Here is a 27,979-nt window from a genome sequence, read left to right on the forward strand (position 1 = left end):
AAAAAAAAAAAAAAAAAAAAAAAAAAAAAAAAATCCCCTGCCTGGCCGGGCGCGGTGGCTCACGCCTGTAATCGAAGCACTTTGGGAGACCGAGGCGAGCAGATCACAAGGTCAGGAGATGGAGACCATCCTGGCTAACATGGTGAAACCTCGCCTCTACTAAAAGTACAAAAAAATTAGCTGGGCATGATGGCAGGCGCCTGTAGTCCTAGCTATTCGGGAGGCTGAGGCAGGAGAATGGTGTGAACCCGGGAGGTGGAGCTTGCAGTGAGCCAAGATTGTGCCACTGCACTCCAGCCTGGGAGTGCAGAGCAAGACAGAGCCAGACTCTGTCTCAAAACAAACAAACAAGCAAACAAACCCCCTGCCTAAGGGAATCCTTTATGTTTAAGCCTGCATATTTTCTCATCTGTTCCTTGAGTCTGTTTAAAAACTCCATGGCCCCCTCATCTTTTCCCTGCTGTATATTAAATGCTCAGGAAATATTTTGGGTTTGAGGCACTGATTCCTGAATCCCTTTGACTATCATTTCCCTAAGGTCTTTCATGTTTTCTCAGTGGGCTGCATTGTTATTATCCCATTGGGGTTTTGGGCCAGAAAGTTTTGTTCTGCTGCAGGGATATTTTGATCGGGAGGATATTTGCACTCCCAGACTATGATAGCAGCCCCGAGGACCATGGTTCTTTCCTCCCCCGGAAAGAGAGTACTTAAATTAAGATGGACATTAGCTCAGCCTAAGTGTATACTTGTGGTCCTACAAATTAGTCAATTTGATCCATGACCCCAAAAGGATAATCTAATAGTGGTTTAAGTTCTTCCTAGTTAAGGGGGCATTTACAAAGCCAACTCCCCCTCTTCCTAGAAGCACTTCCCTTAAGGGAAAAGGATTGGGGCAGACTCTTTTGAGGAGGAGGGGAAAGGGAAGTTTTGAATATCTTTTACATTTTTCTGTCTCACGTTGAAGCCTTCCTGGGGGAGGGCATTCAGGTTGCGCATTCAGGTTGGGGCAATCAGAGTCAGGATTATGAGGTGGGAAGGGCACAATGTGAGTTGGGGAAGGGTCTGGGTGGCTGCTTGAGGACAGTTAGGGGTATCTGGTGGAGGCAGATGGTCTAAGGGATTCCAAATGTACTGCTTAGGGGTGGGGGCCTTAGTTTCTATAGTGGAATTAGTTTCTGGCTTATCTTTACTAGCTTTAAGGGGGTAGAGGAGGACAGGCTCCTGCCACCAGGACATAGCATAGTCTATTTCTTCCTGGAAGGCAAGACTTGTCATTTACATACTCTATTGAAAGTTGACAGATCCAACTCTCATTTGACCCAAACCTTGGCCAGAAAACTGAAGGTTTGAGAATAGGTTCTTTGGTCCAAATAAAACAACAATATTTGATCATTTGTTGCTTTTTCTTGTGTTTAGTCCTGTCATTATCCGTCCAATATTTTAACATGAGACTTAGAGGGCTATCAGAGGGAATTATGTTAGCTGCTTTGCCCTTTGTAGTTCTTGTTTTACTAAGGGTATTTCACATTCCAGAAGTCAATGGGGGCTCAATCTCTTGTATTAGAGATTTCTTGCACTCCCATCTTGGAGGTTAATGGGGGCTTAATCTCTCGTATTAAAGATTTCTTGCACCCTTTTCCCTGGAGGCTCAACCCTTCCTCCCACTGGAGGTTTCTCACTGTCTTTCCCTGCTGAGTGTGTGTGGGGCTTAACCTCTCCTACTAGAGATTTCTTGCACCCTTTCCCTGGGGCTCAACCTCTCTTACTAGAGATTTCTTGCCCCCTTTACTTTACTCCACACTCACTTTGCACTTAATTGTGCATCTCATTCACACATTTTCAACCTCCAGAATGTCCTGACCACCAAGGAAGTACTTCACTGCCCTTGTGGTTTATCTTACCTTTGTCTGTGCACAGAGTTACCTGGTTGCCACGGTGACTGTAGGCCTTTTCTTCCTGTGTTGCTGAGAGTCTGGGTTTATTTATCATGCTGGGTGGGTCCTGATTTCTTATCCCTGAGGTCACTGCAATGAGGCAGCGGGAGGCATCTCCTTCTGAGAGGTGATTGGAGGCCCTTCCCTGGAGGAGAATGGGAATCCCTGATGACCCCCTATTTTGTTAGAAACAAGAGCTCAGAGTCACAAGGAAAATGAGCACTCAAACAAAAGATTTCTCAGCAAGGCAAACTTATTTCTGCAGAAGGGTGCCACTCGCACTTCTGGCCACTGCAAGAGCATACCGAACAAAGGAGGGAAGGGGTTTTCATCCCTAACGTGGTTAGTCCCTGCTTCTGTGTCCTGTCCCCATTGGCTGGAGTTGGACCACACAATCTACACTGACCCGATTGGCTGCTGTTTAAAATTGAATATGGTAGGAAGGGAGAGGCTGTCTGTTGTGGTAAAAGGCATGTTGGGCAAGTCAGGGTACGGCAAAGTCAGGAAGGGTAGTTTCACAGGAGGGGCAGTTTACAGAATGGGTAGCCAGGAGTGAAAGAGGACTCTTTCCAAATAAGGAAGAGATGTGAGTTACAGATTGAGACTGGTGGGAGAAGTTGTTTCCAGAGCAGGTAGCTTAGTAGAAGGGGAAAGGAAGTTGATCTCGAGAACAAAGAACAAGGAAATCAGAAATTAAACCTTTGAAGAGGAACTTACTATGTCTGACAGATTCACTGGAAACACAGAGAACCCTGGAAAGGAGAATAAGAAGGTGCTGGCTGAGGTGAAAAAAGAGAATCAATCAACTTTGGGCTTCTTCAGTTCTAAGGGTATCTGAAAGGTTCAAGAAAGAGATAAAAATATGAGTATCAACTGTCAAGGACATATGTAGAAAAAATGCCAATGAGTTTCCTGTTATAAAGCCCTTGATAATTAACTCAGGAGGTTAGAGGGGAGAAGTGGGTAGTAGCAAAGGAAGAGAGAACCAAGAAGGGAATTCAGGAATCAGAAATGTGGAAGGGGAGAGGGTAAGGATGGGCCACATTATAGGAAAGCCTGAAGGAGGAGCCAGTAAGAGTGTTGGACAGGAGCCAGAGGGAAGGTCAGGTTTGTTGTTTGTTTGCTTTTGCTTTTGTTCTTAAAGAAATGAGAGCCTTTCCCAGCTTTGCAGCTGTCCTCCCTGGTCATCTCCCTCTGTGGAGCATGGGGTTCTTCTATCATCCAAACTAGTAAGTTCCCTATGTCAGAGAATTCTCCCAAGTTTTTGCCTGCCAAGGATTCTCCTTATTTTATACTAGTCTTATGGATATGTTGTTTTTATTTTTATTATTAGAGACAAGGTCTCACTCTGTTACCCAGGCTGGAGTGCAGTGGCATGATCATAGCTCACTGCAAGTTTGAACTCCTGGGCTGAAACTCTCCTCCTGCCTTAGCCTCCTTAGTACCTAGGACTACAATCATACAGCACTATGCCTGGCTAATTCATTTTTCATTATTTAAAAAAACTATAGAGAAAAGATCTTGCTATGTTGCTCTTGGCTGGTCTCAAACTCCTGGCTTCAAGTAATCTTTTTGCCTCAGCTTCCCAAAGTGCTAGGATTACACATATGAGCCTCCACTCGTGGCTGGACTTGTTATTATTCAAACATATATGTGGATTTTGTATGGCAGGCACATGTGAGAAATGCAGAGCTCGTGTCCTCACTCCAGACCCACTGAATGAGAATCTGGATTTTGTAAAATCCCCAGATAATTTGTATGCACAATAGAGTTTGGGAAGTACTGTTCTAACACATGCATGAAGACACTGACATAGTTTTCAATATAAATTGTTCCTCGTACCTGAATCTATTATGCTTCAGCAAACATGAGCAGGACATGCTTGTTTCTCTATTTTCTGCATTGTGAAGTCACGCATAATGTACTCAAGACTTTCCATAGAAAATTGCAGGCATTTTGTTTGACATCACTAAATCCACAGAGATGACCAGGATCATTTTAATAATAACCCAATATCATATATTTGACAAGCAAATAATTTGAATTACCCAAAATTATAATTTTTCATTGGTATTCAAATCAAAATAAAATTAGCAACTACTCAAATATTTTACCGTTTCAAAGAAATGGAAAACTACTTACATTAACATTAAATGACAGAGCAAAAAGATGTGTAAAACCAGAGGAATGAGCACAAGGTTTGATAACTATTGTGAAAATATTGACAACAAAAATGAGAGAATGCATCCAAATGAAGAAATGTACTTCTGTTGATTATCTGGGATAAGGTAGCTTTGCAGAGAACTTGGTGATTTTTAATACTTTCTGATTTCACATAATAAGCATTTATTGCTTTTAAAGTAACTCAATAAAACAAACTTTAGAAATATACAAAAGTAGTTTCTTTTCTTTACTCTTAGCTCAGAAAGCCCATACTTTGAAGATGCTTCTTTCTGGAGGAAGTGCATTTAGCCTCAGCCTTTAGATCTGATTCAGCTGTTAGTACTCCTTTTAGAATACAAAGCAATAAACTTCTGATTTTTTTGATCCAGTTGTTCCCAGATCATTCTAACATTTCCTCCACTTCAGGGCTTAAGCAGATATAGGAATCAATTCAGACCCTTTCCTTCCTCTTTCTATGGCTGGTCTACATGTAAGCTGCCTTGAGAACTGGTGTGTGTGATCATATGATCTTCATATCACAAAGGCCTAGGGAGGTTTATGTCTTGGTTCCTCTTCTGAGTCTATCACTGTGCCAAGCACTATGATGCAGTAAGCAGTAATACTCAGCATCATCCTCGGGCTGCACACCTGAGAGCATCAGGGCAGCTTTGCCCCCAAGGAGGGAGCCTGAGAACCGGGCAGGGGTCCAGGAGTGTTTGTTGCTTGCATGATAAATCAGTGTCCTGGGGGCTTGGCCAGGCTTCTGATGGAACCAGTAGGGATTATGACCCCCAGTGACTGCTCCAGCACTGGAGCCACAGGTGAGAGTGACTGTCCCTCTTGGGGACACAGTCAGTGAGGGTTCCTAAGTCACCACAGCCTGAGAATTCGACCCTGAAACAAAAAAACAGACACATGTCAGGAATTAGAAAGGGAGACACAGGAATCCCTTCAAAGGCTGGTATTTGAAATCTCTCTTAACCTGGGCAGCAAGTGAGGAGGTACAGGGGGAGAAGGAGAAGGAGAGGAGTCCAGGCCATGATGCCACGATGCTGATATTAGAAGTGATTCCTGGCTTCAGAGCTGGGGCTGGATTCTGATAGCTCTTTATGTCCTACTGCGCTCCCTATGTGGAGAGGGTGTGTTGTGTGGTACTTCATGCAAATCTGTACTACCTTTAGAACCACTCAGGTTCTTAGCCCTGAGATCATCTACACTGTGAAGAGCCAAACCAGGGTGACTGTGTGCTGTGGATTTGCCCAGTGGGAGGAAGCAACTGCTCTAACATTTTACATGAGCCGGTGAGCAACTGTGCAGGGTTTATTAGGTTTGAACCTCTTGAGCTTCTTACAATGCAGAAGACCCAGACCACCCGCTGGTGGCTTTCCTGGATGAGAATGCATGCTCTTTCACTTATTTAACACATAATAATTGGTTTATCTTTTTGACATTACCACAGTATTTCCCAGGCCAATTCACACCCATTACTTGTCTATTCTTTGCTCATTCCTATTTGCACTTTTTCTTGCTGTTGTTGAAATCCTGTGCCTGTGACTGTAATTCGATTTCACAGAAGAAAATGTCTTTAACTATGTTAGTTACTTGGGCAAGATTATTCACTCCTTAGAAAATACAGTAAGATAACAAGTCCCAGGTCGTAAGGTATGCAGTACAGCACCAGTTTTACAGAGGGATTATGAGATCTTGGGATGAGCAGTTGTTGGCTTATGGCACAGAATATAAGAGCAGTCACTGGAAGTGGAAGAAGAATGATGATGAGCAGGGCATCTCTCACAGTCCTACCCAGCCTTTTAACTTGGTAAATGGATGGACTATGTTCTGTAGCATCTTTGAGAGAACATTTAAGACACTTCAAAAACAATGACAACAAAAAAAGCCATCCAATATTATTCCCCAGAAAGTCCATATCTGAAAAGAAAGAAGGACCTGTTCTGGGTTCCCATGGAGGACTGTGCCTCCCATCCTCTTTTGTCTCCAGAAGAAACAAGACATCAGCCAGAGTGTGCTCTACTACAGCATCCCAGTCCATGTCACTCATAGGGCAGTGAGATTCTTCGGAGGATACTTGGAGCACAGTCCAAAGTTAATGGAAACTATGAAGCTCTTGTCCAGTGAGACGGCTGGAAAGTAAGCCCCCTAAAAATATCTTTTAAAGCCACGTCTTGATTATAAAATATTATTTTACTATGTGAAGCCTGTTTTAGACTCTTCACTGCTTTAGCCACAAAGTCTTTTCCACAAAATAAAATAATTGTTGAACTTTATCAAAGCCTTATCTTGGTAAGTATCAGGCAATAACTTGGCTATCTCTTGTGTTTTCAGGAAGATTAATATAAAATCCTGGGCTGTCTCCCTGTCCATAACTAAAACAGTAATATTTGCCAGTGGACTGGTAGAACTTGATTCCCTTTTGCTGTGCCAAGAATAACTACATTTATCATAACCTAAGGGAGTTTGACAGTTACCTTAGGGCTGAGATCAACCCAGTCTGGCAGTGGTGTCTGGTGGCATCTCATTCACGGTGATTTCAAAGTACCAGGACCCTTTCTGTATCCCATGAGAGGTCTGCAGTGTAAAGTAGACCTTTCTTTCCACCCACAGTCAGCCAGCCAGTCACTGGAGATCTCTAACTGGGGAGCTTAATCACGTTGGTCTAACAAAACCTGTTCATATAAGCAGGCTCTGTAGAGGTCTCCAGGAATGTTTTCCTACCCAGCAGTTAATTTCAAGCTCCCGAGGACCAACTGTGTGAGGATCAGGCTAAGTCAGAATATACCAGTAGCCATCTTCATTAAATGTGTGATCCAAGGGGTGTGAGGAGGACAGCGCTGAACGGAAAACAAACAGTCACTCTGGGCCTTCTTGGTGGTCCCTGTGGTCTCCCCATCCTGCTGTTTGCACTGAGCTCCTCTTCCTTTTTCCTGCTGCTTCCTGCTGCAGCTTCCCGACTCAGATTCCCACTGTAGACACAGCACTGCTTTGTTTTTGGTTGTCATAAACAGGTCAACGTTACCAAGTCCTGATCCAAAAGTCCAAATCTGGGGTAGTCTTCTTTCCGGTCTTTACACCCTGGATCCAGGTGTTCCTTTACCAAGAGCACATCTCTTTTTTCACTCATTGTTTTAACAATGTTATTCAGCCAAGTCATTTTCCCAGGTGTCTGAATGGTCATCATGCACTGCAAGTGTTTATCAATAAATGGTATAATATCTTTATCTTTGGAGAACCTGGTCTTTGGATATTCATTCAGTGTTCAGGACTGCCATGCCAGGTTGACCAACGCACTAAGGGAAATTCATGTTTGCTTGTTGCTGGATAAAATATGCCACTGTGATGGCATGCTCTGCAGTCAAAATTGTAGTTGATCACGACAGGTAGACAGGATGAGATTCTGTGCTAGATGTATCAGCTGTGAACCATTTTGTACAACAGTAGATGCCCCATTCCAGCTGGAGGGGTTGTTACCGCTGCCATCAGCTTTATCTCCCCCCTTTTTGGCAGCTGCTACATTTGCAGCTGCTCCTGGGCTGGGTCGGACACCCATCACTTACATCATGGTCACTCCCAGACTTTCTCACATTATTCTGAGTCACCTGTAATGAGGCGCTTCCAACTCTATTGACCTTTCAGGATGCTGCAGGGCTGGCATAGACGGAAGGGTCTCCTAAATGCTCAGGCACACTCTCCCAGTCCTGTATGTTTTCATTGTTCTTGGAAGAGAAACTACACTGACTATAAATCTTCCTCTTTTTGACAGTGGTAAATTTTTCATACACAAAATTCATATTTTAACCATTTTCAAGTGTATAGTTTAGTGTCATTAAGTAAATTAACACTGCTATACAACCACAGTACCACCATTTATCTCCAGAAATTTTTCATCTTCCCAAACCAAAACTTAATACCTGGAAAACATCATTCTACTTTTTGTCTCTATGGATTTGACTACTCTAGATACCTCATAGAAGGGTAAGCAAACAACTTTTGTCCTTTTGAAGCCAGCTTATTTCTGCTGGCATGATATCTTTAAGATTCATCCATGCCATCGCATGAGTCAGAACTTTCTTTTTAAGGCTGAATAATATTCCCTTGTTTGTGTATACTATATCCCGTTTATCCATTACAGGGACACTTGGTCTGCCTTCACTTTTTAGCTATTGTGAATAATGCTGCTGTGAACTAGGGTGTACAGTTTTCTCTTTGAGATCCTGCTTTCAGTTATTTGAGGCACATACCCAGAACTGAAAATTCTGATAAAATGGTAATTCTATGTTTAATTTTTTTGGAGAACTGCCGTAAGACCTCCACAATGGATGCATCATTTTATAGTCCCTCCAGCAATGCGTAACAGTTATAATTTCTATACATCTTTGCTAGACATTGTTATTTTCTATTATTTTGGTAATGCCATCTTAATGGGTGTGGAGTTGTATATTATTGTGGTTTGATTTTCACTGGCCTAATGATTAGTGATGTTGAACATCTTTTCATGTGCTTATTGCCCATTTGTAGATCTTCTTTGGAGTCTACTCAATGCCAACTCAAGGTTTTTGCCCATGTAATTCAGATTGTTTTCATTTTTGTAGTTACTCTCGAGTGGTAGGAGTTCTTTCTACAGTCTGCACCTCTTATCAGATGCAAAATTTGCAACAATCTTTCCTATTCTATGATTCAAATGTTTGCTCAGTTGATAGTGTCCTTTGATGCACATAAGTTTTAGAATTTGATAAAATCCAATTTATCTGTATTCTTCTTTTTTAATTTTTTTCTGTGCTTTTGGTGTCATATTTAAGAAGTCATTTCCAAACCCTATATTGTGAACCTTCTCCCTAATGTTTTCTTTTAAGATTTTGACAGTTTTGACTCTTCCATTTGGGTCTTTCATCCATTTCCAGATTGCTAGTGGATATCCAGTTTTCTCAACAGCATTTGTGAAAAAGACTGTTCTTTTTTCACTAAATGGTCTTGACAACCTTGTTTAAAATTATTTGACTGTATAACTAAGAGTTTTTTTCTAGGCACTCAGCTCTATTTGTCAGTATGTCTGTCTATATGTACCACTCTGTTTTGATTAGAGTAGCTTTGTAGTATGTTTTGAAATTGGTAAGTGTGAGACCTCCAACACTGTTCTTCTTTTACAAGATGATTTTGACTAGATTCTCTTGATATTCTATATAAATTTTAGGATTAATTTTTTTCTATTCTTTTTTTATTTGTTTGTTTGGCTTGTACTTTTAAAAAAATATATACTTTAATTTCTGGGATACATGTGCAGACCGTGCAGGTTTGTTACATAGGTATACACGTGCCATGTTTGTTTGCTATATCCATCAATCCATCATCTACATTAGGTGTTTCTCCTAATGCTATCCCTACCCCAACCCCCATCCCCAATAGGCCCTGGTGTGTGATGTTCCTCTCCCTGCGTCCATGTGTTCTCATTGTTCAACTCCCACTTATGAGTGAGAACATGCTGTGTTTGGTTTTCTGTCTCTGTGTTAGTTTGCTGAGAATGATGGTTTCCAGCTTCATCCATGTCCCTGCAAAGGACATGAACTCATCCTTTTTTATGGCTGCATAGCATTCCATGGTGTACATGTGTCCCATTTTCTTTATCCAGTTTATCATTGGTGGGCATTTGGTTCCAAGTCTTTTCTATTGTGACTAGTGTTGCAACAAACATACATGTGCATGTGTCTTTATAGTAGGATTATTTATAATCCTTTGGGTATATGCCCAGTAATGGGATTGCTGGGTCGAATGGTATATCAGGTTCTAGATCCTTGAGGAATCCCCACACTGTCTTCCACAATGGTTGAATAGTTTCCAGTCCCACCAACAGTGTAAAAGNTGTGATGTTCCTCTCCCTGCGTCCATGTGTTCTCATTGTTCAACTCCCACTTATGAGTGAGAACATGCTGTGTTTGGTTTTCTGTCTCTGTGTTAGTTTGCTGAGAATGATGGTTTCCAGCTTCATCCATGTCCCTGCAAAGGACATGAACTCATCCTTTTTTATGGCTGCATAGCATTCCATGGTGTACATGTGTCCCATTTTCTTTATCCAGTTTATCATTGGTGGGCATTTGGTTCCAAGTCTTTTCTATTGTGACTAGTGTTGCAACAAACATACATGTGCATGTGTCTTTATAGTAGGATTATTTATAATCCTTTGGGTATATGCCCAGTAATGGGATTGCTGGGTCGAATGGTATATCAGGTTCTAGATCCTTGAGGAATCCCCACACTGTCTTCCACAATGGTTGAACTAATTTACACTCCCACCAACAGTGTAAAAGCATTTCCATTTCTCCACATCCTCTCCAGCATCTGTTATTTCCTGACTTTTTAATGATCGCCATACTAACTTGGAATTTTGATAGAGAATGCAATGAATCTGTAGATTCCTTTTGGTTTGTATAGCTAGCTTAACAATATTGAGTTTTCCAATAAATGAACAAAGGATTTATTTCCATTTATTTTGTGTACTAATTTCTTTTTGCAGTGTTTTATAGTTTTCAATGTACAAGTATTTCACCATTTTGATTTATTTTATTTTATTTTTATTTATTTATTTATTTTTTTGAGATGGAGTCTCACTCTGTCACCCAGGCTGGAGTGCAGCGGCGCAATCTCAGTTCACTGCAAGCTCTGCCTCCTGGGTTCGTGCCATTCTCTTGCCTCAGCCTACCGAGTAGCTGTAACTACAGGTGCCTGCCACCATGCCTGGCTAATTTTTTGTATTTTTAGTAGAGATGGGGTTTCACCATGCTGGCCAGGATGGTCTGGATCTCCTGACCTCATGATCCACCTGCCTCGGCCTCCCAAAGTGCTGGGATTACAGGCATGAGCCACTGCGCTGACCAATTTTATTCTTAAGTATTTTAAGCTTTTATTTTTATTTATTTGTTTATTTGAGACAGTGTCTCACTCTGTTATCCAGGCTGGAGTACAGTGGCAGGATCTTGGCTCATTGCAACCTCTGCCTACCAGGCTCAAGTGATTCCTGTGCCTCAAACCCATGAGCAGGTGGGATTACAGACATTTGCCACCACATCTAGCTAATTTTAAATTTTGTTTATTTATTTATTTGTTTGTTTATTTTTTAGTAGAGACAGGGTTTCACCATATTGGCCAGGCTACTCTTGAACTTCTAATCTCAGATGATACTCCCATATCAACCTCCAAAATGCTGGGATTACAGGCATGAGCCACTGTGCCCAGCCTTATTTTACTCTTTAGAGTGATGTTGTAATTTGATTTGTTTTCTTAATTTCATTTTGAGTTGTTTCCTGTTTGCTTAAGTATAGAAATATAAGAGATATTCTTTTTCTCTTTCTTTCTTTCTTTCCTTCTTTCTTTCTTTTTCTTTCTTTTCCTTCCTTCCTTCTTTCCTTCCTTCTTTCCTTCCTTCTTTCCTTCCTTCCTTCCTTCCTTCCCTTTTCTTTCTTTCTTTCTTTCTTTCTTCCTTTCTTTCTTTCTTTCTTTCTTTCTTTCTTTCTTTCTTTCTTTCTTTCTTATTTCTTAATTTCTTTCTTTTTCTTTCTTTCTTCTTTCTCTTTCTTCTTTCTTTCTCTCTCTCTCACTCTCTCTTTCTCTTTCTTTCTCTCTTTCTTTCTTTCTCCCTTTCTTTCTTTCTTTTTCTTTCTTTCCTTCTTTCTTTCTTTCTTCTTTCTCTCTTCCTTTCTTCCTTTCTTCTGTCTCTCTCTTCCCTGCCTCTCGCTTTCTTAGATATAGGGTCTTATTTTGTTTCCCAGGCTGTTCTTGAACTCTTGAACCCAAGAAATCCTCCCACCTCAACCTCTCAAAGTGCTGGGAATTCAGGTGTGAGTCACCATGCCCAGCCATGAGATGTTTTTACATGGTGATTTTGTATTGTAAAACATTACTGAATACGTTTAACCTTTCTAATAATTTTTTTTTGGTGGGACTTTTAAGGGCATTTTACATATGATATTATGTCATCTGAAAACAGAGATTTTATTTTTTATTTCTAATTTTTATTCTGTTTATTTCTTTTTTTTGCCTAATTACTCAGGCTAGCTGTTCTAATACTGTTTTTAATAGTGGTGAAAGTGCATTATTGCTTTGTTCCTGATATTATGAAAACCTCTTTGGTCTTTCAGATTACGTATGATGTTAACTGTGGGATTTTCATAGATGATCTTTACTATGTTGAGGTAGTTTCCTTCTATTCATAGTTCCTTTGATGTTTTTATCATGGAAGGGCGTGGAGTTTTGTGAAATGATTTTCCGTAGCAAGGATCTTACTGCATTACATCTAGAAGAGCCACTCTGCTCTATACCTAACCATACCTGCTCCACTATATGCCTGGGGTTAGAGAGGAATAAATACCTTGTGTTCTCCAGGGGCCAGGGGCCACTCAACCAGACCCACAGTAGAGGTCACCCATGTGAGGGGGTGGGGGAGCTGAAGAGGCCCTCATGGGTACAACTGTGGACTCTGCTTCAAGCCATAGTAGCTGTAGATGTAGACTTCTCTGTAGATGTTGGCTGGGATGGAGCTACCCCTGCCACCCTGGACTCAGACGTGGGCAAGGAGTCCAGGGAAAACAGGAATGGACCAGAATCAGAAACAATAAAGTGAGGGGACTAGGCTCAGGCTCCTGTGAGTAGTTTGGGGTTACAAGCAGAAAACTTCTAGGTCAAATGCACAAAAGACTAATTTTAATTATAAATACAGAGAATCATGACTCCTCAATCAGTTTCCAGACTTGAGCCAGTATACAGACCCAGAATCCCTTGAATGAATGGGAGGCCAGGTCCCCTTGAGGAAGGACCCCACCACATGACCAATAATTTATGCAGTGAATCTTCCTTCCATCCTTCCCCAAAAAGACTGCTGGGCTTTTAGCAGGGTAACTCTGCATTGGGGCAAAGAAAATGATCAGACATTTCGGGGACTACTGGACACTGGCTCTGAGCTGAAGTTCATTCCAGGGGACCCAAAACGTTATCCTTGTGTTTCTCCAGTTAATGTAAAGACTTATGGAGCTCAGGTAATGAATGACATTTTAGCTCATGTCTGACTTACAATGGGTCCAGTGGATCCCCAGACTTATCCTGTGGTCATTTTCTCAGTGCCAGAATGCATAATTGGCATAGACATACTTAGCAGCTGGCAGAACCCCCACATTGGCCCCCTGACTGGTAGGATGAGGGCTATTATGGTGGGAAAAGTCAAATGAAAGCCATTAGAGCTCTGTTTCTACCTACAAAAAATAGTAAATCAAAAAAATATTGGGCTGGTGCAGTGGCACAAACCTGTAATTTCAGCACTTTGGGAGGATGAGGAAGGTGGATCACCTGAGGTCAGGAGTTCAAGAATAGCCTGACCAACATGGTGAAACCTTGTCTCTACCAAACATAAAAAATTAGCTGGGTGTGGTTGGTGAATGCCTGTAATCTCAGCTACTTGGGAGGCTGAGGCAAGAGATTTGCTTGAACACAGGAAGCAGAGGTTTCAGTGAGCCAAGATTGTGCTCCAGCCTGAGCACTCCAGCCTGAGCAGCAAGAGCGAAACTCCATCTGAAAAACAAAACAAAACAAAAAAAACACCAATATTGCATCCACACAGGGATTGTGGAGAAAAGTGCCACCATTAAGGATTTGAAAGACGCAGGGGTGGGTGGTGATTTCCACTGCGTCCCCATTCAACTCTCCCATTTTGCCACTGCAGAAGACAGAAGGATCTTGGATAATGACAGTGGATTATCAGAATCTTAACCAAGTAGTGACTCCAATTGCAGTTGCTGCACCAGAGGTGGTTTCATTGCTTGAGCAAATTAACACATCTTCTGGTACGTGGTATGCGGGTGGTCATTGACTTGGCAAATGCTTTTTTCTCCATTCCTGTCCATAAGACCCACCAGAAGCAATTTGCCTTGAGCTGGCAAGGCCAGCAATATACCTTTACTGTCCTACCTCAGGGGTATATCAACTCACCAGCTTTGTGTCATAATCTTATTCGGAGAGACTTGGATCGCTTTTTGGTCTTGCAAGATATCACACTGATATTACATTGATGACATTATACTGATTGGATCTAGTGAGCAAGAAGTAGCAAACACTGCACTTATTGGTGAGACATTTGCATGTCAGAGGATGGGAAATAAATCCAACTAAAATTCCGGGATCTTCTACCTCATTATAATTTCTAGGGGTCCAGTGGTGAGGGCATTTTAGAGATATTCCTTCTAAGGTGAAAGATAAGTTGCTGCATTTAGCCCCTCCTACATCCAAGAAAGAGGCACAATGCCTAGTGGGCCTATTTGGATTTTGGAGGCAACACATTCTTCATTTGAGTTTGTTACCCTGGCCCATTTATCGAGTGACCCAAAAGCTGCCAGTTTTGAGTGGGGTCCAGAACAGGAGAAGGCTTTGCAACAGGTCCAGGCTGCTGTGCAAGCTGCTCTGCCTCTTGAGCTATATTACCCAGAAGATCCAATGGTGCTTGAGGTGTCAGTGGCAGATAGAATGCTGTTTGGACCTTTGCAGGCCCCTATAGGTGAATCACAGTGGAGGCCTCTAGGATTTTGGAGCAAGGTCCTGCTATCTTCTGCAGATAACTAGTCTCCTTTTGAGAGACAGCTCTTGGCCTGTTACTGGACTTCGGTGGAAACTGAATGGCTATGCGTCATAAAGTCACCATGTGACCTGAACTGCCTGTTATGAACTGGGTTCTTTCTGACCCATTTAGCCATAAATTGGGTCATGCACAGCAACATTTCATCATCAAATGGAAGTGGTATACACGTGATCGGGCTCGAGCAGGTCCTGAAGGCATAAGTAAGTTACATGAGGAAGTGGCTCAAATATCCATGGACTCCACTCTTGCCACCCTGCCCTCTCTCCCCCAGCCTGCACCGATGGTCTCATGGGGAGTTCCCTATGATTAACTGACAAAAGAAGAAAAGACTAGGGCCTAGTTCACAGATGGTTCTGCATGATACGCAGGCACCACCTGAAAGTGGACAGCTGCAGCACTACAGGTTCTTTCTAGGACATCCCTGAAGTACAGCGGTGAAGGAATATCTTCCCAGCAGGCAGAACTTCAAGCATGGCACCTGGTTGTGCACTTTGCATGGAAGGAAAAATGACAAGATATGTGATTATATACTAATTCATAGGCTGTAGCCAATGGTTTGGCTGGATGATCAGGGACTTGGAAGAAGCATGATTGGAAAATTGATTACAAAGAAATTTAGGAAAGAGATATGTGGATGGACCTCTCCGAGTGGTCAAAAACTGTGAAGGTATTTGTATCCCATGTGAGTGCTCACCAACCGGTGACCTCAGCAGAGGAGGATTTTAATAATCAAATGGATAGGATAACCCGGTCTATGAACACCAGGCAGCCTCTTTCCCCAGCCACCCCTGTCATTGCCCAACGGGCTCATGAATGAAGTGGCCATGATGGCAGGAATGGAGGTTACACATGGGCGTATCAACATGGACTTCCACTCACCAAGGGTGACTTAGCTATGGCCAATGCTGAGTGCCCAATTTGCCAGCAGCAGAGACCAACACTGAGCCCTTGATATGGCACCCTTCCTTGGGGTGATCAGCCAGCTACCTGGTAGAAGGTTGATTATATTGGAAATCTTCCATTATCAGAAGGGCATAGGTTTGTCCTCACTGAAACAGACACTTATTCCAGATATGGGTTTGCCTATAAGACTACCATCCATGGACTCATGGAATGCCTTATTCACCATCATGGTATTCCACACAGCATTACTCTCACCAGGGCACTCACTTTATTACTAAAGAAGTGCAGCAGTGGGCTCATGCTCATAAAATTCACTGGTCCTACCATGTTCCCCATCATTCTGAAGCAGCTGGATTGATAGAACAGTGGAATGGTCTTTGGAAGTCACAATTACAATGCCAACTAGGTGACAATACTTTGCAAGACTTGGGCTAAGTTCTCCGGAAGGTGTGTATTCTGTGAGTCAGCATCCTATATATGGTACTGTTCCTCCCATAGCCAGGATCCATGGGTCCAGGAATCAAGGGGTGGAAGTGAAAGTGGCACAACCCACCATCACCTAGTGGTTCACTAGCAAAATTTTTACTTCCTATTCCTGCAACATTATGTTCTGCTGGTTTAGAGGATTTAGTTCCAGAGGAAGGAACACTGCCACCTGGAGACACATCAATGATTCCATTAAACTGGAAGTTAAGATTGCCACCTGGACACTTTGGGCTCCTCCTACCTTTAAGTCAACAGGCTAAGAAGGGAGTTACAGTGTTGGCTAGGGTGTTTGCCACAGACTGTCAAGATGAAATCAGTTTACTACTCCATAATAGAGGTAAGGAGGAGTATGCATGGAATACAGGAGGGTCATTAGGGCATTTCTTAGTATTACCATGCCCTTTTAAGGACAATGGAAAACTACAACAGCCCAATCCAGGCGGGATTACAAATGAACTAGACCCTTCAGGAATGAAGATTTGGGTCACTCCACCTGGAAAAAAAACCCATGACCTGCTGAGGTGCTTGCTGAAGGCAAAGGGAATACAGAATGTGTAGTAGAAGAAAGTAATCATCAGTACCAGCTATGGTCAGCTGCAGAAACGAGGAGTGTAATTGTCATGAGTATTTCCTCCTTCTTTTGTTAAAAACACATTTGTGCATGTATACACTTGTTCTAAGAAAATATCTTCATTTTATTTCCTTTCTCCTTTATCATGTGACATATTATCTTCACATCAGCATTTAAGTATTGTTAACTTTATGTAACGGTATTTAGGTTGGGGATTGATGTGTTTCTGGTTGTACGAAGGATAGTTGTATTACGTTAGGTGTAATTAAGACCTTATTATTGTCTTTATTTGAAAATTATATGTGAACTCAGAAGATATATTTGGGTTGAGGTTGACAAGGGGTGGACTTGTGATGAGTAATACTGAGTGGCAACTTGATTGGACTGAAGGATAAAAAGGACACACCCTCCTGGTGTGTCTGTGCGGGTGTTGCCAAAGGAGATTAACCTTTGAGTCAGTGGGTGGGGAAGCCAGACCCACACTTAATCTGGGTGGGCACAATCTAATCAGCTGCCAGCATGGCTAGAACATAAGCAGGCAGAAAAATATGAAAAGAGACACAGGCCTAGCCTCCCCGTCTACATCTTTCTCCCATGCTGGATGCTTCCTGCCCTCGAATGTGGAACTCCAAATTCTTTAGTTTTGGAACTCGGCCTGGCTCTCCTTGTTCCTTAGCCTGCAGATGGCCTATTGTGGGACGTTGTGATTATGCTATATATATGTGTGTGTGTGTGTGTGTGTGTGTGTGTGTGTGTGTGTGTGTGTATTCCATTAGTTCTGTCCATCTAGAAAACCCTGACTAGGCCAGGTGCGGTGGCTAACACCTGTGATCTCACCACTTTGGGAGGCAGAGGCAGGTGGATCAGGAGGTCAGGAGATCGAGACCATCCTGGCTAACACAATGAAAACCCGTCTCTACTAAAAATACAAAAAAATTAGCCAGACATGGCGGCAGATGTCTGTAGTCCCAGCTACTCGGAAGACTGAGACAGGAGAATGGCATGAACCCAGGAGGCAGAGCTTGCAGTGAGCAGAGATCATGCCACTGCACTCCACCTGGGCGACAGAGTGAGACTCCATCTCAAAAAAAAAAAAAAGAAAAAAAAGAAAACCCTGACTAATGCACTAATCCACAGGAAGGAGAAAGAGGAAATCCTTCTTAAATTATTCTTTGAAAAAGATGTGACAGATATTAAAAAACAAACAAAAAAATTATTCTTTGAAGCCAGTGTCACCCTAATACCAAAATGAGGGAAGGACATAACAAAACAAGAAAACTATAGAACAATATCCTTGATGAACATAGATGCAAAAATCCTAAACAAAATGCAAAATGCAAAAATACTAGCTAACCAAATCCAATAGCTATCAAAAACATAGTCCACCATGTTCAAGTGGGTTGCATACCAGGGATGCAGAGATGGTTTAACATACAGAAGTCAATAAATGTGATATACCAAATAAAGAAAATTAAAAACGAAAATCACATGATTATCTCAATAGATGCAGAAAAAGCACTTGACAAAATTCAGCATCACTTCATGATTAAAACCCTTGGCAAAATTGACATAGCAGAGACATCTCTTACGGTAAGAAAAGCCCACTATTTCAAACCCATAGTCAACATTATACTGAAAGGAAAAAAGTTGAAAACAATTGCCCTGAGAAATGGAACAGACAAGAATGCCCACTTTCACCACTTTTATTCAACATAGTACTGGAAGTCTTAGCCAGAGCAATCAGAAAAGAGAAAGAAATCAGGGACATCCAAATTGGTAAAGAAGAAGTGAAACTGTTGCTGTTGGCAGATAATGTGATCATATAGCTAGAAAACCTTAAAGACTCATTCAAAAAGCTCCTAGAACTGGTAAATAAATACAGCAAAGTTTCAGGATACAGAAGTAAGGCACACAAATCAGTAGCTCTGTTATACAATAACAGTGAACAAGCTGAGAATCAAATCAATAACTCAACCCCTTTTGCAAATAGCTGCAAAAAATATACTTAGGAATCTACCTAACCAAGGGGTGAAAGATCTCTACAAGGAAAACTACAAAACACTGCGGAAAAAAATCATAGATGACACATCCCCTGCTCATGAGTGGGTAGAATCAATGTGTTGAAAATGATCATGCCGCCAAAAGCAATCTACAAATTCAGTGCAATTCCCATCAAAATATCACTGTCATTCATTACAGAACTGGAAAAAACAATCCTAAAATTCATATGAAACCAAAAAAGACCTACATAGCCAAAGCAAGACTAAGCAAAATGAACAAATCTGGAGGCATCACATCACCCAACTTCAAACTATGCTCTAGTAAAGTTTGACTCCATAGTCACTAAATCTGCTTGGTACTGGTACAAAAATGGATGCATAGACCGATGGAACAGAATAGAGAATCCAGAAATGAAGCCAAATACTTACAACCAACTGATCGTTGACAAAGCAAACAAAAACATAAAGTTGAAAAATGACATCCTGTTCAACAAATGGTGCTGGGATAACTGGCAAGCCAAACGTAAAGGAATGAAACTGGATCCTCATCTCTCATCTTATACAAAAATCAACCCAAGATGAATCAAAGACGTAATTTTAAGGCTTGAAACTGTAAAATTCTAGAAGATAATATCAAAAAATCCCTTCTAGACATTACTTTAGACAAATACTTTATGACCAAGAACCCAAAGGCAAATGCAACAAGAACTAAGATAAATTAAACTAAAAAGCTTCTGCACAGCAAAAGAATCAGCAAAGTTAACAGAAAACCCACAGCATGGAAGAAAATCTTCACAATCTATACATCCACAAAAGACTAATGTCTAGAGTCTACAAAGAACTCAAACTAATTATGAAGAAAAAATAAACATCCCATCAGAAGATGAGCTAAAGGCATGAATAAACAAGTTTCAAAAGAAGTTATACAAATGAACGAGAGACATATAGAAAAATGTTCAACATCACTAATAATCAGGGAAATGCAAATCAAAACCACAATGTGATACCACATTACTACCACAAAATGGCCATAATTAAAAAATCAAAAAATAATAGATGTTGGCATGGATGTGGTGAAAACAAAACACTTTTACACTGGTGGTGGGAAGGTAAACTGGTACAATCACTATGGAAAACAGTGTGAAGATTCCTTAAGGAAATAAAAATAGATATACCCTTCGATCCAGCAATCTCACAACTAGGTACGTAACCAGAGAAAAAGAAGTCATTATACAAAAAAGATACTTGCACACGCATGTTTATAGCAGCACAATTTGCAATTGTAAAAATATGGAACCAGCCCAAATACCCATAAATCAACAGGTGGATAAAGCAAATGTGATGTATACATCTACATACCAGGGAATATCACCCCCAGCCATAAAAGGAACAAAATAATGGCATTCACAGCGACCTGGATGGAACTGGATGCTGTTATTCGAAGTGCAGTAACTCAGGAATGGAAAACAAAACATGGTATGTTCTCAGTCATAAGTGGGAGATAAGCTGTGAGAACACAAAGGCATAACAATGATACAATGAACTTTGGGGACTCAGGAGAAAGGGTAGGAGGGGGTGAGGGATAAAAGAGTACACATTGGGTACAGTGTACACTGCTTGGGTGATGAGTGCACCAAAATCTCACAAATCACCACTAAAGAGCTTATTTATGTAACAAAACAACACTTGTTCCCCAAAAACCTATTAAGATAAAAAAATAGAAAATAATCAAAAGAAAAAAATCACTAAAACCCTTAAAAACCCAAATAAATAAGTAAATAAATAAATATATAAATAAATGAAAGATGAGAACCTCTTCCACTATAGAGAGAATCAGAGGCAAGAGATGAAGAAGCAAGAATCCCGACAAGCCATCATAGAATCTCCTGTCACCTTAGATGAACATCGCCTCTAAAGTTTGATTTTGATGCACAATACATTCAAACTTGAAAACAAATACAAAAATAAAATCAGAAAAAAATGGCCTAAAGACCCTCAAAGATAGTAATGAGCCCTCTATGGGATGGGTACAATTCAGCAACAACAGTGAGAATCTCAAAAGAAGTGTGCAGAGTGAAATAAGCCTGAACAAATGGGAGAATAACGTTTGATAACACTGAAACGTTCCAGAAAACGGAAACCAAACAGTAGTGACAGAGGCAGATCTGCAACTTCCAAGGAGGGTGTTGGGGGAGGAAGTGAGGTGACAAGGGTCATGAGGAGCTGCTGGGGTTGGTCACAGGTTGTATAACTCCCGGTGCTGGTGATGTTTTCAAGGATCCAGAGAAATGCCAAAATTTGTCTAATTCCCTATTGTAAATATGGGTGGTTTATTATATGTGCATTATTCCTACATGAAAGGAGTTTTATTAAAAAAAGAATAGGCTTGAGAGAAAGGAAGCACAGGGATTCACACTGAGGAACAGGAGGAGGAAGACACCGCTCTGGAAACTCCTGGAAATGGGAAAAGGAGAATGATGGAGACACAGGTTCCCCATCAGGGGTGGGTCTGTGATGACACAGCTGGACCTGCCACCTCAGCCCAGGACTTCAGTGCAGAGACGCTGTGTCCCAAGCTGCAGGGAACAGAACGTTCTGTTTTCTGGACACCCTGTTCCTGACTCTGAGGACTAAAGGGGAGGAGAAGCCTCCATTCTCAGGCAGAGCCCTGGATGCCCCTGGACCCGTGGGGGAAGCTACAGCAGCAGAAGCCACAGACCAGGCCTGAGCAGCAGCTGCCGGGGCTCACCCTTCGGGCAGAGGAGGAAGGGAGTTCTTGTCTCACTTCCCCCTGGGCCTGGAGCACTGTGGGACTGCTCAGGCTGTCATCCCATGCTGCACAGTAATAATCAGCCTCATCCTCGGTCTGGAGCCCACTGATGGCCAGGGAGGCTGAGGTGCCAGACTTGGAGCCAGAGAATCGGTCAGGGACACCTGAGGGTCGCTGGTTATTATTATAGATGAGGAGTTTGGGAGCTGTTCCTGGGAGCTGCTGGTACCAGGATACACGATTACTTCCGATGTTGGAGCTGCTTCCAGAACAGGAGATGGTGACACTCTTTCTGGCGGCCTCAGACGCTGAGGGTGGTTGAGTCAGCACAGACTGGGCCCAGGACCCTGGAAGTGAGAGAGACACGGACATGGTGATTGACAAGAGACAAAAGGAGACAAGAAGAGAAAGCAGGGTCCTGTGGGCTTCCCAAGGGCCCCTCTCCTGGCCCCAAATCCTGTCACCTGCACAGTAAGTGAGGAGGGTGAGGAGGAGAGGGGACCAGGCCATGGTGGAGATTGTCCTGAGTCTTGCCTTCTGTACCCACAGCTGAAGCTGCTCTTCCCCCACATCTCTTCCTCTCTTCATACTCTGAGAGGGGGAGAGTCCATCCATGCAAATCAGACCCCCCAGCTTTGTGACCCCGCCCTGAGCCCTGGGTCAGGCTCCTTGGCTTGAGGATGTCAGAGGGTGGCAGGGGTGGAGCTTAGTGGTCCTAGGGGGTGGGGAGGACAGAGCTGTGAGCCCTGAGCAGAAGACACCAGGCAGAGCAGGTGGCTGGTTCTGCTGTGATCACCCCCAGTCTTCTCAGGAATGATCCCCATGCGCCCCCTGGTGTTCAGACCAAGGAAAACCCTTCTATGATCAGGTGACCAGAGCCTCTCAGATACAGGGCTTCCTCCCCCCATTCTGTCCACTGCCCCGTCTCTCAGGTCCAAGCCAGGCCAAGTGGTGTCCGTGTCTCCTCCCTGTGACTTCAGGGCGGTCTTCACACTCTACTGAGGAGTCTTCAGACTCCTCAGGGAGTGAATCTGTCCATGGCTCTTTGGCTGTACATTGTAGAGGACTCAGGTGGTGTCTACATAAAGTCCTATGTCAGGATCAAGCCCAGAGCAGGGACCAGCCCCATGGACTCACTTCCCCACCTGTGTTGGACACCGGGTCCTCTCCTCTCATGTGGCTCCTTCCTGGTGGCCAGAGCTCCACTTCCTCTGTGGATCCTGCAGCGCTGAGGAGAAAGGGAGCTCTTTCCTCTAGGATGCCCTGGGGAGGAATTCCCAGAGGGTTTTTCTGGTAAATCTTTGTTCTCTCTCTACTTCCCCAGATTTGCAGTCATAGTCATTTGGATACTGTGACCAGGGATCTTGCTTAGGAGTCTGTTCTCCAAGCACTGAGTGCCCATCTGCAGCGGATCCTGGCAAATGACTCTGGAGTGTTTCACTTATGAGCAAAAAGAGCAAAGATACTCAGTCTTTGAAGATGGGAAGAATTAAAACTTCAACTTGGTTTGACCAGCGTCTGTCCTCAGGTGAGCCTGATACGTGGTAGCTCTTAGCATTGAGCACCCCAGCTAGGATTTTTAGGGAAAAATTATGGTTCAAATGCAGTAGTGAGTGTTGCAGGGCCGGGGGGGTGGGGCTTAAAGATGATAGAAATTATTTATCTTTGATCTGTAATGACATCTAGAATCTAATAAGCTAAAAACAACCAGCTTAAGAAAAAACGTAATTCTGTTGATCAACATGAAAAAATGAAACAGGTGATGTCTATGACTGCATGAGTTCTGGCATCATGCACCCTGGGATCTTAACAAATATTTGTTTGGGGAATTTTATGGGGATGGAGGAAAACAGCTGGATGGTTATGTTGATATTCCCACTGGTGAATGTATCACCAGGCAGTTGCAGTAGAATGATATTTTAAATGCTCCATTTAAAAATGGAATAGTGAGATTTATTACAGACATTTAAATAAAACAGGTCCATATATGGAACTGAAATATAATGTATGCTTTGTTTTGGGATTGCATTTCAAGCGTGCCGTTACTTTAAATGTTCCTTTTAGTGTAAGCCATGTTCCTTTACATAATTTTATAGTTTTAAAAAATGTTTATTGCATTTACATAACACATCAGGCATATTAAGTTTTATTTATTTCCAAATAGAAACAAACTATTAGATCTGGGCTTCGCTTCCTGTTTCCTTCTCATTGCTGTTTCTTTGGTGATGCATAGATGGTCACAGTGAATTTTGTTTTCCTTTCCTCCCACTTTAATGAACAGGGGGTCGCCGAGGCTGAGCGGTGTCTCACATACAGGACAAGGCAGCCCATGGCCCCCTCCCCGCCCACGGATGCGCTTCCTGGTGGATGCCCCATCAGCTCTTAGGCTGAGGACAGAGAGAAGAACAGGTCCACAGCTAAGGAGCCTGGACACCCAGAGGCTCCGGGAGGGACCAGCTGGGACAGTGAGCCCTGGACAGAGGACACTGACCATGGATTTTTTATGTAATCCTCCTCAGGAACCCTCAGAGGCAGACCAAAACCCCAGTCCCCATGTGTCTTTAGGGCCCAGGTCCTTCCAGGTCTTCCTTTTATCATCGCAGTAGGCCCTGGGCCGCCTCCGCCCATGAGTTGCAATATACAGTCTACTCTTCAGGCTGCACCCTCCTTATCACATCTGACCCCACACCCGTCTCCTCATTCCCCCCATAAACCATCCCCTGTTCACTTCCATTAGCATTTTTGCATCACTCTGGGATCACAGCCTCCCCAAGGATGTCTCTGCAGGATATCCATGTTGCAGAGAGCTCAGCCCCTTGACAGGACAGCTGGGCCTGGGCCACCCAAGGCTGAGCATCTCTCTTGCTTCTCTTCTACACCAGCTCTAGGCAAAGCCAGATCCAGAACTTTCAGAATGCTGAGCCCACGTTTTCTTAAGCATCCCACTTCCTCTCTCACATCTGTGGGTCACACAGGCTGGATTCTTCATTCTCGTCATTTCTCCCAGTTTCCGAGCTCAGGAAATGGTCAGCATACCTTCACCAAGAGGAGGGGATACCTGTGGGACCAGGCTAAGGGCTCCTGGGCCTCTGGGTCACACAGGCTGGATTTTTTCTTGTCCCTATCTCATCTGCACCCACCATGTGTGGGCGGCTCCTTTTGTTTCTAGAAACAAATTAATTCTGTTTGCACTCGGAGACCAGTAAGAAAAGGAGTTATTTTTACTGAACTTTGTGGTCTGTTTCAGTAACACAAGTGACAGCAGAAGCTTTGGCATGAACTGGCGTTGGTCACAGGCAGGGATAAAGGAGGGATGGGGCAGAGAGGATGAGTGGAGCGGATCTTCTCTCATTTCCCTGTGGAACAGGAACCTTTGGCAGCATGGAGTCAGGATGCAGCTGTGTGACACTGATAAACAGCCAGGTCCTCAGGCTGGAGCCCAGAGGTGGTCTGGGAGGCTATGGGAATAAACCCAGAGCAGGAGGATCAGGCTGGGACCCCTGAGGGACCATCACTGCTGTCCTAGGTCATAAACTTAGGGGCTGTCTCTAGAAGGCCTCCATAGCCATTTCCATAGGAATGCCCAATGTTTTTGCTGCTCCCTGTGCAGAAAAAGGTGACCTTGAGATGGGGGCCTCCTCAAGAATTTTCCAGGGAGGAGTCACTTGAAGCAAATATTGGGCGATTTCTGTACCCAGATTTTCCACAGACTCACCGCTAGACCCTGACTCAGCGAGAAGCTTCAGTGGTGTAAGAGAGAAGAGAACACAGGCCCTGAAGGATCAGGAAACCCACCCTCAGCAATCGCCGTGGTCCTGAGTGGGATGAGCTGCAGGAAAGTCACATCCCTGGGACCTACTTCCCCCGTGGCCAAGGAGCAGTCTCAGCCATGGTGGAGCCTCCCCTTGATTCTCTCATGTCCTACATAGAGGTTCAATGGCCTCAGGTCCACAGTTACCCTCAGACCTAACCCCATCTCCTGACACTGCCACTGAAATGCAGGCACCCAGAACTGAGCCAGGTCAGCTCTATATCCAGAATTCCTCCCTGACCTGTGTCCTCAGGCAGCATTTCATATTTGAGTGCCTTGTTCCTGAGACATAGTGAGCCTCAGACAGACCTGAGAACAGACTACTGGGGATGGAAGGGGAGGTCTCCGCTTATATGCTGGAAGAGCAGAGTCCATGCTGCAGGGGACTTTTCACCTGCTAGGATGTCCCGTTCACCTGCTAGGATGTCCCGTTCACCTGCTAGGATGTCCCTGGGCTTCAACCATGATGTGAGCTAAGAAAGGCTCATTTTGCTTCTTTCAAGAAAAATAGTCCAGCTCCACAGGCACTGGTGTCAGCACACATGGACACGCAGCCAACACTTCAGGGTCATCAGATGCCTTGGCTTTGTTTTGTTTTACTGAGACTTCAGAAGAATGAATGGGAAATTGACAGAAGAGCCTTTTACAGCTATAAAGTACTTCCAAATGTAGTTTGTGCCTAGGCCAGTTATTTTAAAGTTTAAAAATTGTTACAGAACAAGACCTAAAGCAGGGTGAGGTTTTTGTCCCACTTCCCAATGTGTGTGTGTCACTGTGAGAAGCATTGTTGTGCCAAATCATACAGTAATAGTTAGCCTCATCCTCAGACTGGAGCCCGGAGACAAGTAAAATTCCTGTACTGGCGAAGCATCTTTGGATCCAGAGAAGTGGCTGGGCACTCCAGAGCCCTGGTGCTTATCTGAGTCTGAGTAGTAGCTCAGAAGGTACCGGGGAGGGCTCCCTGGCTTCTGCTGATACCAGTATATGTTGTAGCTACCAACACTGATGTCACTGGACAAGGTGCAGGTGAGTCTGGCGGATTCTCCAGGAGATGCAGAGAAGGAAGGTGGCTGAGTCAGTACAAGCTGGGAGAGGGAACCTGCAAACACAGACACTCGTGGTTGATGGGCAGGGTTCAGGTTGAAGTTTTTCAGGGATCTCTACCAGAAAAGCCAGAATCAGGCTGGGTGGCTGGCCCTGGTCTCTGAGGCCTGTCCCTACCTGTGCAGTGAGAGAGAAGCAGGAGAAGGAGAGGAGTCCAGGTCATGGTGGACACAGCCTGACATGCACAGTGGGGCTGGGCTGCCCCAGGCCTCCTTTTCTTCCCACCCTCTGCAGAGGAGGGGCTGCTCATGCAAATGTGTTTTCATCCAGGGACTGCCCAGCCCCTCCCTGAGCCCTGGGGATGCAGCTCAGCTCACTCTGCAGCCTGAGGAGGAAGACGTTTTGCTTTTCCCCTTGGGAGGGCTCTGGAAGAAAACACCTACTGAAACCATCCACACGTTCCTGCTCAGGAGACTCTGCCACACCATGGGAGGACATAGATGCTAAGTCCCCATCAGTGAGCACAGGGTCTTAGCCCCTAGTCTTGGATTTCTTTGAGTGAATGGTCCTTACTGAGCAGCTGTGCAGGGACCATAGGGCAGTCCCCCTGCATCCCATGCTGGTTAGAGGGCACTCACCTCCCCATGGCCCAGCTGATCTCTGCAGCTTATTAGTCACTGTCTCTATTCACACCTCCGTGGTCTGATTGCTAGACACTAATTCCACAAGGCTAGGCATGATTATTGTGATTTCTCACTCCCAGAATGAGTCTTGGTCCATGGGATATAGACATGTACATACATAACTATTAAAATCTAGAAAAATCTAACTGCCCACATGTGCCATCAGGGTGGGCATCGTGGAGAAGGGGCCAGCTGAGGATCTGGGTTGAAGGGCAGCTAGGAGCTGTTCAAAAGGATGGTGAATAATGAGAATTTTGCAAGAAGAATAAAAGATCCATGACATGTTAAAGGCAGCAATTCAGCAAAAGTTATCTCTACAGTGGTTTCATACATTTTATAGAGCTTTTACTCAACGTAGTGATATAGGGAAATGAATAGTATTGGTAGACTTACTTTTACCAGTGAATAGTGTGACATATTTCTCATTTTATATAGCCAACCATCATCTCCATAAGTAAAACTTGTTGTTTTCTGCACAGTTGTGTCCCTGCTTGCCCTGACCAATTTTGGCTCTGTTCCCAGGGCAGCCTGTTCCAGGAACCAAGGACTTTCTGATTTTTTTTTTGAGGCAATTTGACAATGCTCCTGCTGTGGGCTTTCTCTGAGGGCTGACTCTGAGGAAACAAAGCTGCATTCTCTCAATCATTGTCCCTGAATACCTGGGCCCTGGTTAGCAGCAGCCCAAGCAAACGTGAACACAAATGGTAAACAGCCAAGTTTTCCTGGTTGTAGGTGGTGCTGTAGGGTCGTGCTTCTAGGAGACCTGAAATATTCCTGTTTCACTTCCCCACAGACTGCAGCACTGTGGGGGCCTCTAGAGGACTGTCTAAATCCAACATTAGTGACCAGCCTTGTCCTCAGCCTGGAGCCCAGATATGCTCAGGAAGGTCTCCTTTACGGACTGATCACTCAAGAATCAGTTCTGGATCTGCAGGTGGACGTTTACGTCTATGGATCAGAGGTTTAAGGCCACTTCCTGTTCATTGT

The 27,979-nt window shown here is 43.6% G+C and overlaps 1 protein-coding gene and 1 gene segment (V, D, J or C); both read right to left on the reverse strand.

The window, feature by feature from the left end:
• LOC108540636 (Ig lambda chain V-I region BL2-like) overlaps window positions 1-27,979 on the reverse strand; it is a 574,188-nt gene that overhangs the window by 525,481 nt on the left and 20,728 nt on the right.
• Window positions 26,051-26,532, reverse strand: LOC108540651 (immunoglobulin omega chain-like). Its single transcript, XM_017889784.1, has 2 exons — window positions 26,487-26,532; window positions 26,051-26,364 (listed from the first exon to the last, which is right to left on the reverse strand). Exons 1-2 carry the CDS (start codon window positions 26,530-26,532, stop codon window positions 26,063-26,065), a joined length of 348 nt encoding a protein of 115 aa, XP_017745273.1. The 3' UTR covers window positions 26,051-26,062.

Source organism: Rhinopithecus bieti, unplaced genomic scaffold, assembly GCF_001698545.2.
Source record: "Rhinopithecus bieti isolate Rb0 unplaced genomic scaffold, ASM169854v2 scaffold_19723, whole genome shotgun sequence".
NCBI lineage: Eukaryota > Metazoa > Chordata > Mammalia > Primates > Cercopithecidae > Rhinopithecus > Rhinopithecus bieti.

Bases quoted from the DNA above. Each gene is read 5' to 3' on its own strand.
- LOC108540651 (XM_017889784.1), bottom strand. From the start codon at position 26,532: ATGACCTGGACTCCTCTCCTTCTCCTGCTTCTCTCTCACTGCACAG. The intron at 26,365-26,486 runs GTAGGGACAGGC...CTGTGTTTGCAG, and splicing joins GCTTCTCTCTCACTGCACAG to GTTCCCTCTCCCAGCTTGTA.